Source organism: Dipodomys merriami, unplaced genomic scaffold (genome assembly GCF_024711535.1).
Source record: "Dipodomys merriami isolate MVZ:Mamm:240054 unplaced genomic scaffold, mDipMer1.0.p SCAF_4, whole genome shotgun sequence".
Lineage (NCBI taxonomy): Eukaryota > Metazoa > Chordata > Mammalia > Rodentia > Heteromyidae > Dipodomys > Dipodomys merriami.
In genome coordinates this window covers 87,238,630-87,250,702 of record NW_027205603.1, presented here as the reverse complement: position 1 = coordinate 87,250,702, position 12,073 = coordinate 87,238,630, and the positions used below count along the sequence as shown (strand labels likewise).

General features: G+C 36.2%; 1 protein-coding gene across 2 annotated transcripts in view; it reads right to left on the bottom strand.

Annotated features, from left to right (window-relative positions):
• Positions 1-12,073, bottom strand: part of Efr3a (EFR3 homolog A) — an 84,002-nt gene that overhangs the window by 29,084 nt on the left and 42,845 nt on the right. For both annotated transcript variants that reach the window (XM_069991419.1, XM_069991420.1), the window contains exons 5-7: positions 6,970-7,091; positions 2,649-2,798; positions 988-1,125 (exon numbers count right to left, since the gene is read on the bottom strand). In XM_069991419.1, the coding sequence (XP_069847520.1) occupies positions 988-1,125; positions 2,649-2,798; positions 6,970-7,091 (410 nt within the window). The remainder of the gene's footprint in view (positions 1-987; positions 1,126-2,648; positions 2,799-6,969; positions 7,092-12,073) is intronic.

Sequence of the window (12,073 nt, the reverse complement as noted above, 5' to 3'; positions counted from 1 at the left end):
TCAGTATACAGACATTAAAAAAAAAACCTTCCTTTAATATTGTTAACTTAATTCTGGTATTTTTAGTAACATTTTCATAAGCCCACAGCCTTTAAACAGTTGACCTAACAGATGAAAGATCACAGAAGTTTTCAAAAATGTTTATCTGATTTCTAAGATAATTTCACAGTTTATAGATTCTTGTAACTTAAAGGTCAGTTTTGAACCCTATGACAAAAACCTATATCCTAAAGAATTCCAAATGCTACATTCAGAATATTCTTTATATGCTAATCCCATTATCATGTTTTGATGAAGAAAAGCACATGGAAAACTTTAACAAAAGAAAGATTAACTGAACAGTTCAACAATTATGTAGTATAGAACATTTTCATTTGATGGGTCAGTTGGAAAACAAAAGGCTTGAGAGAATGTTTACGTGGAAAAACTCAAAGCTCAAAACTGTATTTTACCTGGAGTGTAGGATGTAAGGACCAAGGAGATACTTAACATTTTTGCTCTGAGTTTCTGAATGAAAGATGAATCTTACTTGAGAAGTGAGAAAGACCTAAAGGAGCCACACTTGGTAAAAAGAAGGCTAAGGGAATAGGAAGAGCTGAATACATAGGAGTTAGTATAACAAGGTCTTTCAGACTTGAATATTGTATTTAAATATGTCACTGCAAAATGCATCTCAAGGTCTATAAATAGATAATTCAAGTTGTCTGATGTACATGATGTTAAATATGTTAGTATGGCTTCTATTTACAAGGGAAACACTAGTTTAGTTGCTGAATTTGAGTACTTAAACATACATTCAGATTGAATGTATGTATGTGTCTATAATCTGACTTAATAGGTATGTATTCAGTCTAAATCCTACATTACTTCTACAATGTTTCAGTTTCCAATAAAAGCTCAGCCATGCAAGTAAAAAAGTATTTGTCTTCTTAATTAACATATAATATAGCCAAGTCACAGATAACCAGGAAAACACTAAGTCCTTACGCAAAAACTGGTCTAACAGCATTATTCATGTTCCCAAAAGTTGCTCGCCCCAGCAGTTCTCTAAAGCAGTTCTCAGCCAACACAGCAGGATTCTCTTCTTTATCAGCTGCGGAAGGAGAAGAAGGAGGGCCTAGGCGACTAAAAAAAAAAAAAGAGAAAAATAAAGACTGAAAGAAGAAGTCTAAAATTAGTTTTACCAGTGAAACAGAATAGACTTCATTTCCCAAAAATGTTACAGAGACATTTTCTTTTATCCCTAAGTAACTTTAAAGCTTTATTCTGACCTCATGAATTTACTAACACCAAAGCTAATCACATAATCTTTCAATAGGGAGGACTAAACTCAGCTGGTAACCTATTCTAACAGAATGTCTTTTCATAAGTAAAATTCAGCAGCTTGCTTCTCTTGTACTTCCATATATCTCTACATTACAGCAAAGTCTTAGTAAGAAAAGTGTCCAAAGGACCACAAAGACCGCGTCCTCATTTTAACTACAACGGGATAAAAGTAAGTTGCACACTTGTATATACACATGTCTTTAATACACAGAATTTGTTTTGTTCATGTTTTAAAACATTGGTTTAGACAAAACATGCAATAATAATAACAACAAGCATATCTCTGGCACTGTACACATGAGAAAACACAATTTCTTCAGATTTTACAATCTAGTTTGTTTCTTGAATCTTACATTTTAAAACTGGACTTGAAGAGCTGGAAGTATGAAAAATGGGCTCCCAATTCACTAATTTTTACATAGTAAATATTTTAAGTAAAACAGCTTTAGCTATAGCACCAAAACAAGAAAAAGCAGGTGAAAAAATTTATCAAATTTCACATTTTTAAGAAAGGATTCTAAAGTTGGAAATCATCACATCTAAGGAAATAAGCATAAATCCTTTTTGTAGTTAGAATAAACTGAAATGAACAGTTATTGAATAGCCAATTCTAAACGACTTTTATCTGGATGCTGTATATATCATTATGATGATAATTGTTTTTAAAGAATTAACTATAGAATTAAGTCTGCTCCAGATTTTCCTCTTTAAATTTCAGATCAGGATTGTAAGCAAATTAGAAAATCTGTTTTTTTAGCTGAATCACACAGTATCTCCAACAACAGACTATGTGCTTCTGGCACTGAAGAGGGGACATAAATATGTGAACACTATGGAGGAAAACAAAGCCAACATATATCCAAAATCAGTATATTACTCCAAAATACCTTAGGGGAAAAAAAAAGGAACAGTGCCTTAACGTTTTGTTGAAAAAAATCTATGGAAACTCATTATTATTGCAATTATTATTATTAATTTTTATTATATTATTATTAGTTTTAACTTTCTAAGAAAGAACATGCTAGGTCTCAAAGGAATAATAGGAGTTCAGCTACAATTTTTATTTCTCAGTTTCATCTTTAAGTAGTATTAATTAAAAGTGCAACCTAGATGTCAATAGTATAAACATTCTGAAAGAGAATAAGACTCCAGTGTATGAATAAAAATTAGTGGCTAGTATGTTTGATGTCATTCCTGCAGTATTTTTTCCTGAAAGGCACATACTTTTAAATCCACTTAACTGTTATATAATCCTTAAGACAAAACGCCTTTATCCCAGGCAAGTACAAGAGCAACCCAACTCCATCATCTTTATCCCGTACCTGTCAACTTCCTCAGTCTTCTGCATGTTAAACAGGAGGGATGGAACAATCTTGTCCATATGCTGAGGTTCCCAAATGGTAGCGCGAAGCTCATCGTTAACTGTTTTGCGAACCACACCTTGAATTCCTCTTATTCCAGCGATTCGGATTCTGTGATGATGAGGTAAAAAAAATGAACCATGAGAAGTTATTTTAATGAATGTACTTGCTTACCTAAAGAGTGAATATTAAGAAAATTGCCTTAACAATTAAATATACTAAAGTAAAAGTCTAAGAAATAAAAATCTAAACAAAGGAGGAGGTAACAATGCTTGATAAGAAATGTACTCATTATCTTGCCCATGTAATTATAATCCCTCTGTATAGTATTTTCACAATAAAAATAAATAAATAAATAAAAATCTAGGGTGGACACCAAGATATGTCCAAGAAAGACTGACTGTGAATACAACCTTTTGAAAAATCAGCATTGAAAGTTTAAATACAGAAACACCCAGGACATATCATTTGCTGGTTAAAAACAAACAAAACAAAACAAAACAGGTCTTCTTGTTCAATGCTGGAGACTCACACCTCCAAAAAAAAAAAAAACCCCAAAACAAAAAGAAACAAAACCAAAACTAAACCAAACCAAAACAACAGGTTTTCCTAAGATGATAATTCGAACTAATGTGAAGGAGATGCTCTCCATTTCTTGTCTACAGTCTAAAGGCTGACTGAGGAGGATTTCATGGTTTCTGAGCAGCTTCTCCAAACCTCTCTTACTGTTCCTCCCCAGGGGCCCTCACCTCTTAGGATGAGATGTTCTTTTTTTTATTATTATTCTATTTTTATTATCTTTAAGTACTTGTACAAAGGGGTTACAATTGAACATGTCAAAAGATGCTGCTTCTTAAAAAAGCATGACTCTATTTAGTACATACATACATCACTTGCACAAGTGACTTATAATCTATCAATACATAATTTATTAGTGCTGTCCCATCTTCCCACCCCAGTTCACAGTCTCCAACTTCCTCAAGCCTTTTTTTTTTTTTTTGCCAGTCCTGGTGCTTCAACTCAGCTCCTGGGCATTATCCCTGAGTCTCTGTGCTCAAGGCTAGCACTCTACCACTGGAGCCACAGTGCCACTTCCGGCTTTTTTGGAGTAGTTTATTGGAGGTAAGACCTCATGGACTTTTCTGCCCGGGTGGCTTTGAACCATGATCCTCAGATGTGAGCCTCCTGAGTAGGTAAGATTACAGGTGTGAGGCACTGGCATACTGCACTTCCTTACTTTTACTGGTGGAGGTGTTTGGGCAGAAGCTTCAAGGAGAAAATTGATTAAACACAGCTTTTAAAAGCTGTAAAGGGCAAGGCAAATGGAGACCCTAAAATATATTCCTCCTGTCCAAACTGCTTCCATTTTTCTTCTATTTCCTACTACCTAAAATATTCACCATTTAGAGGCGTACTAGCTTATCTACATTGTCTTTCAGATACTATAAACAGATATGGAGCATGGATTAGAAGGAAGCAGCATGGAGAAGGAAGCAGCGGTGCTTTACAAAGCATAGAGAAACAGTGCAGGCATTTCAGAGCAGAAAGGGAGAATGGGAAACAGCAGTGCTAGGTGACAGATGAAAAATCAAGCTGGATATCACGGGCAAATGTTGCCTATCCCTAAGCTCTGGCTACAGAGGCAGTTTTCAAAAACAGAAACACATCAGGAGGTGGACAAGCCTAACATGACTACAAGTAGTCTGATTTACAAGCCTGCCGCTGCTATCCCATGGGTGACAAGAACAAGGTCGCAGAGAACCCAGCACAGAAGACTAGTGGAACAGCAGATGTTGGGCCTTACTGAGGAGTGGGGTGTGCTAGTGCTACCTTCCAAGAGCTAGCACGCTAGCATCCAATCCAGATTGAAATCTGGCTAACTACCTTCTAGCCATGGCCCCCAAAGGAATGTTAAGTTCCTCATCAGAGTCTATAGCCTAGGAATGCTCTAAAGACTTCAGTGACAGCTGACACTATGCAAAAGGAAAGGAATGTACACATCACCTGATGTGGAAGAAATTAACTGTATTGTCAAAGCTCATAGAACTCATAAACTTTATTAAAAAAAAGAAAAAAGACTTCAGTGAGTCGATTCACATAAAGGGCCTAAACAACTCCTGCCCCAGCCGTGGTGAGGATGACTCCACTACAGCAGAAAGGCCTTCGGGAGCTCAGAGCTTAAGCTTGTGATATAGGAAGGTTACTAGTGAGAACCATGGAAATGTTTTACGAAAACCTTACTAGTTACCAGCCTCACCCCTACTGTCACTCCTTGGCTTCTGTAAGACAGGGTTCTGATGAAAATATGTATCTAAGTTAGAATATGAAAGGGAATATAAATGCAGCTGAGGAAACTAAATGAGCTATTAATTAAAGTTAAGCAAGCAAAAAAAAATCCTCTGTCCTAAAGCATTTAATTTACTCATTTGCTTCACAATGATACAAATGAAATCTTTGCATTTGGGAAGTTCAAATATAAAATATCAGAAAGATCTATGATTAGGAAAAAGAACTTTATATAAGCCTTTTTTTGTATACAGAACATTTCAAATTCATTTTGTAATCTCTAAAAGGGTAGAAATTTGTTCAAAAGACAGGATATTTCACTAGGGGGTGATAAGTGCCTAGAAATAAGGTAAGCTTATACAACATGTCTATAATTTTACTTAATATTTATTAAATGCATCCTTTTAGAAATACTATGACTAGAAACATGAAAGTTTTATGAAACATTTAAAAACTGACCTTTAGGAAGAACAAAAGAATTTTAGTGGTGAATGGAATAGACAAGAAACTATTCACCAGGCACCGGTGGCTCAGGCCTGTCATCCTAGCTACTCAGGAGGCTGAGATCTGAGGATTACAGTTCAAAGCCAACACAGACAGGAAAATCCGTGAGACTCTTATCTCCAATAAACCAAAAGTGGCGCTGTGGCTCAAGAGGTAAAGCATTCGCCTTGAGCAGAAGAGCAAAGGGAGAGCACCCAAGCCCAGAGTTCAAGCCCCACAACCAACAAAAAAAGAAAAAAAAAAAGAAAAGAAACTATTCCTTGCCATCTTCTAAGGGAACGAATTATATAACAAAGAATTAACAGCCTAGGGCATATCTAGCAAGCTCCAGAGCTAGAGGTGAAACCCATGTATGATCAATTAAAAAAAAAAAAAGGACTGTAAAAGGCCTATTATTATTCTGAGGAAAAATTATAGTAATAGAAAAGTCATATCTGAAAAATGCTTATTACATCTTCCCCTTTTTTCAAATTACAATAACTTTCAGGAGAGGCTTCATTTAGTTAAAACAACACCACAGCTTGCAAATTCTAAGCTAGTTAAGTCTCTAAGTACTACTTTATTTTAAAAGAAACTAAAATTTATAAAGAAGGTTAAATCTTGATTCCCAACTTCCCACAATAACTCTAAATTCAGGTTGTTTCTTTTTTTTAGATGAATAGCATACAGTAATGCTTAAAATATTTTCTATAGTTAGTATAGCTATTTGTTGGCTTTAAGGTCAATGTTTCTCATTTATATATAGATATCAATTTATGTTTTGTATTCATATAAACACCAGATTTTTATTAGGAAATATCCAGAAGCAAGAAGAAGATGCAAAGTCAATGTTCATGACAATCATAGTCTAACAATGACTCATTCAACAGAATACATTCTTTTCTTCATTCAATTAATCTATTTATTCAAAAAGTACTAATTGTGAGTTTACTCTGAATAAAGCACAATGCAGAGTGCTTACTGAAACAGCAGTCCTCAAAACAAAGCCTTTGTCTCACTGGAGTTTATACTACAGATGAGTGAGGAGGAGACAAAGATATAATAAACAGGAAGACCAAAAAGAACTAGGAGTGCGAGAGGAGGACTGATGTTTAATAAACGAAGTCTAAGGGAGAAATCTCTAGGTAAAGAGACATTTGAGGAAACACTGGACCAGACTGAGGTAACAAGCCTTGAGGACAGCCTGGGAGTTGTGATAAGCAGAGAAATCAAGGTGCTCAAAGGCCCTCAAGAGAAGTCTACCCACATGTTCAGTTGGTTTGGAGAGAGCAGGAGCAGATGACAGGAGGTTCAGGACAGGCAGAGAACATGAAAGGCCATTCTAGGCTACAGCCCAGGCTGCACTTCAGAGAGGAACTTGGGAAACCACTCTGCAGCTACAGTGGTTGTCCGAGCTCCTAACAGTGCAAGCTGGTTCACTCATATTCTCAATTCCTTTGAAAATCATGATCTAATATATGAACACAATATTCATCTTTAAGTTAACACATACTCTGTTCGTATTTCGGGGTCACTGTGACAGGAATGACACATGGCACTGAATCGAGATACAAAGAAGTCATAGCGTCTGTGATAGGATGGTGTATCTTCTTCAATATTTGCAAATTTGACAAACTGAAAAACAAAAGCAACAATATGGACAATATTTACCAAACTCATTTATCTCCACTATCTGCACAAGAAGCCAATAAAATATATAAAACATCAAATGCCAAAAAGTACTGCATATACACAAAAGAATTTTTTCCTTTTGTGGTGTTGGAGCCTTCTACTTGCCACACACCTCCAGTCCTATTGCAATTCGCTCTGTAGATACTCTTCTGCTAACTGAACTCACTGAGCCCACGTGAGCACTGGGACAGCTATCTGCCAGTTTTAAGCTTGTCATGTGTCAAGGGGTCTTTGCAAACTTATCTGCCTAGTCTAGCCTCAAACTGTGATCCTCCCATTCTCAGCCTCGCAACACCACTGGTATCTGGCAGAACAAATTTTTTAATAGTGAACTCTTCTAATATCATGGACCTAATAGTCTAAATATTAAGCACAATCTATAATGTGGGTGCAGCGTACTATGTAGAAGGAAAGTTCATACTCTATAAAGCTTGTTTCCATTTCTTAGATTCTGACAGTGTTTCTTTCAGTAATGGGCATATTTAGGCTATAATCTCTACAAAATGGTATCTTTGGGGTTTTTGGGTTTGCTGAGACTGGGTCATATTGTACACACCCTGTTGAATCTTTATAATCACAATGTTCTTGCCTCATTGTCTTTCTCCAGTGCTAGGTTTACAAAAATCATGTACTACTATGCCTGGCTCAAATTGTGTTTCTTAACTGTGAATAGAAAATGTTTTTATCAGCTACTACATGACAAGTGAAAGTATTCAAATGAACAAAATTTATACAAGATGGGAGAACAAAATATCTGGTAGGAAACATGATCACTCAATAGTAAATGAAAATACTTAAAAGGATAAAAATTTATTCTACTTCCTTTTATTTTTTTAGACAGGATCTCACTATGTAATCCAGGCTGGCCTTGAATTCATGATCCTTCTACTTCAGTGCTCTGAGTACTAGGATGATAGTACAAGCCACCATGCCTGGCTTGTTTTACCTCCTTTGTAATCATTAAAAATATCCATTACAGGAAGTGGCGCTGTAGCTCAAGTGGTAGAGCGCTCGTCTTGAGCTGAAGAGCTGAGGGACAGCGCCCAGGCCCAGAGTTCAAGCCCCACGACCGACCAACAAAAAAAAAAAAAGAGAAAAATATCCATTACAGGGAAGTGGCGCTGTAGCTCAAGTGGTAGAGTGCTCGCTTTGAGCCGAAGAGCTAAGGGACAGCGCTTAGGCCCAGAGTTCAAGCCCCACAACCGACAAAAAAAAAAAAAATAATAATAATCCATTACAAGCTGGGAAGGTGGCTCAGAGGTAGAGTGCTTGTCTTGCATGCATGAGGCGCTGGGTTTAACTCCTCAGCACCACATAAGCAAGCAGAAAAATCCAGAAGTGGCCTGTGGCTCAAGTAGTAGAGTGCTAGCTTTGAGCTGAATAGCTGAGGGACAGCTCCCAGGTCCAGAGCTCAGGCCCCACAATTGAGAAAAAAAAAGAATTCCATTATGTCTAGATTTTCAAAACTCTACATGTGTCAGATTCAGTCCCTAAAACTCCTTAATACATATTTTTTTCTTGCTAGCTTTTTCATTCACCTGGTAATTTACTACTTCTATATACTAAATTGCCTGATTTACCTGTAAATACAGAAATACATGCATATACTTCAACCAGGAGTATATAGAGACTGACAGATTTTTAAATCTCTATCCAAAAAGATTATTCAACCAAAATCATGAGTTATTAATCTTTGCCTGAAAACAAAACTGAAATGAGCACAGAGTAAATTTGGAAAAAATAAGATTACAAAAAGATATTAAGTTACTCTGACTAGGGCTAAGCTGTTTTACATGATTTATATTATCTAGAAAAGGGTACTAAGTTCAGACAGAACACAGAACCATTACCTATTTTGTATTATATATTGGTTTCATCACCAGAGTCTTCTCTAAGTGGTCCAACAACTTACAAAGAATTCCATTCACTCTATAGCTAGAAATACTGCATGTCAGAGGTTTAGTCATTTTTTTTAAATTGACCTACTTAGTGAACATTGAACTGCCATGACAGCACAGGGATTTGACCACAATTCTCGAGAGTGCTGCATTATATACAAACTACATGAGTAGAAAACTCCACAAAGGGAAAAGGGAGTGCTAAAACACATATGATCTGTATATGCAATTACTACTAAATGTAAGAAAATAACCATTGAAGAATTACTTCTAAATTTTGGAATTGACTTTGCATTCACTTTACTCTTTTATAATTTTTAGCATTTTCCAAATTTGTTATAAAACCTTACTTTTAAAACAGAAAAAGGTATTAGAAGCAAAAAAGTTCAGTGTTGTAGAGAATTTTTAGAAGGAAAGATTTGTTCTCTTGTCATTTATTGAAAAATCACAGTACTAGCAAGCTCTGGTAATTATTAATAGAAGTAGCTCCTATGTCAAATACAGTGAAAACAGCTTATACTATGGGGGAGGAACATACAAAGCAACAAATGAATATCTTATAAATATGTTAGAAACAATGGTAAGAAAGGAAAAACATTTGAGTCCTTATCTTGGGGTTCATTTCACCTAACATCAACTTACCTGACCGTTTCTGCTTGTCTCAGACATATACTAGTTATTGCAAATAAGGGAAACCATGAGACTTATGTTTCTTTGGGCCTGGCTTACTTCACTTAATATAATTTTTTCCAAGTCTTTCCATTTCCTAACAAATGTGACAATGTCATTCTTTCTGATGGAGACATAGAATTCCATTGTGTATATATACCACAGTTTCTTAATCCATTCATCTACTGAGGGCCATCTGGGTTGGTTCCATATCTTAGCTACGGTAAATAATGTTGCAATAAACATGGTTGTGCTGGTAGCTTTAGTATGGTCTTGTTGTGTTTATTCAGGTAAATGTCCAGAAGTGGGATTGCTGGGTCATAGGGGAGCTCTATGTGGAGTCTTTTGAGGAACCTCCATACTACTTTCTAAAGTGGTTGAACAAGTTTACACTCCCACCAACAATGCAGTAAGGTTCCCTTCTGTCCACATCCCCTCCAGCATCTGTTGTTATTAGAGACCTTGATTATAGCCATTCTAACTGGGGTGAGGTAGTATCTCAATGTTGTTTTGATTTGCATTTCTTTTATGGCTAGGGAGGTTGAGCATTTCTTCATGTGTCTATTGACCATCCTTCTTGTTTTAAATAGGGATATAGGTGGACCCACTGCAACAATGAGATGTACAAGACATTATGTTGAAAAACAAACTTTACAACTTTGGTGGGGGGGGGGGGCGGGAAGATAGGAAGGGATGGTAAGGTGAGACAAAGGAGGAGTCAATAATGCTTGATAAGAAATGTACTCATTACCTTGCCCATGTAATTGTAACCGCTCTGTATGGTATTTTCACAATAAATAAAAGTAAAAGAAAAAAAATAGAAGCAGCTCCTACTAACTGCACTTGAACATAAAGAAACAGATAAAATTTGAGTGGCTGCTGTCTCAGAGAACTGGATGGAGCTCATCTTCCTTCCCAGTCTATGAGTACATTTTGACTCCCCTAACGTGGAAGCTTTTTAGCATTAAATTCTAACTATATAAGGTCTATGATAAAATAAATCAGTAAAATAAAGGTATTATCATTACAGATTTATCATATGTAAGGAAAGAGAAGGCATATTGAGGAGACACAGTATGAAGAGATTGCAGACTGGCTGTTAGATAGTGGATTTGAATTCTGGGTATAGAAAGTTTCATGAGAATTAAGTTACATAATATATGCAGGGCTTACCACATACTATATTATATCTCTACAGACCTTGAGCCAAAGTTGTATAAAGTTAACATTCATAACCATAATGGATTATTTTTATAACAAAAATTAGTTCAGGTTGAATATTATTTAAAATGCTCAAAACTAAAAGTATTTCAGATTTCATTGAGAACTTATTTGCATAGAACATTTTCTTCACTTTGCTAGCTGAATATCTGTAATCTGAAAATCTGATCCACAGTGCTCAAAAATGTGGAGCATTAGCTGGGCACTGGTGGTTCATGCCTGTAATCCTAGGTACTCAGGAGGCTGAGATCTGAGGATCGCAGTTCAAAGCCAGCCCGGGCAGGAAAAGTCCGTGAGACTCTTATCTCCAATAAACCACTAGAAAACTGGAAGTGGTGCTATGGCTCAAGTGGTAGAGTGCTAGCCTTGAGCTAAAGAGCTGAGGGGCAGTGCCCAGGCCCAGAGTTCAAGTCCCACGACCAACAAGATAAATGTGGAGCATTTATAATTTGCTATTAGGGATACTCAAGTAGTACATGTTATTATTTATCAATAGTATTGTTGCTTAACATTGTTCTTGCTTGATTCAGAATATACATAAGTATACTCTATGTCATCTCCTACTCTTCTATATTTGAAAGTTTACAAAACAAAAACACAAAATTAAAAAATACCTAGCCAAATGCCTGAAACAAGAGAACCTAAATAATTACATGTATTAAGTCATACTGGGTTGGCATCAACAAAAAGTGGCCATTTCAACAAATTAAGCATACAAAGTCCTTTAATAAATATAAAATACCATTCATGTTGGGGATGGGAATGTGGCCTAGAAGCTCTGGGTTCGATTCCTCAGTACCACATAAACAGAAAAAGCCAGAAGCGACACTGTAGCTCAAGAGGTAGAATGCTAGCTTGGAGCAAATGAAGTTCAGGGATAGTGCCCAGGCCCTGAGTTCAAGCCCCAGGACTGGTAAAAAAAAAAAAACAAACAAAAACCATTATGCTTGACGATATAATGCACTCAGCACTACAAAGAAACTAAAATTAGACTTCCAGAGTTAGATACATTGTGTTGGTCAAGACACATTTACTTGAAAGTAGACAATTGGGGATTTTGGTCTTCTGCCCAAATGACTCATTAAATTAATCCTAACAGCACTGTTGGCTGGAAGAAACTTCTGGAAACACACACTA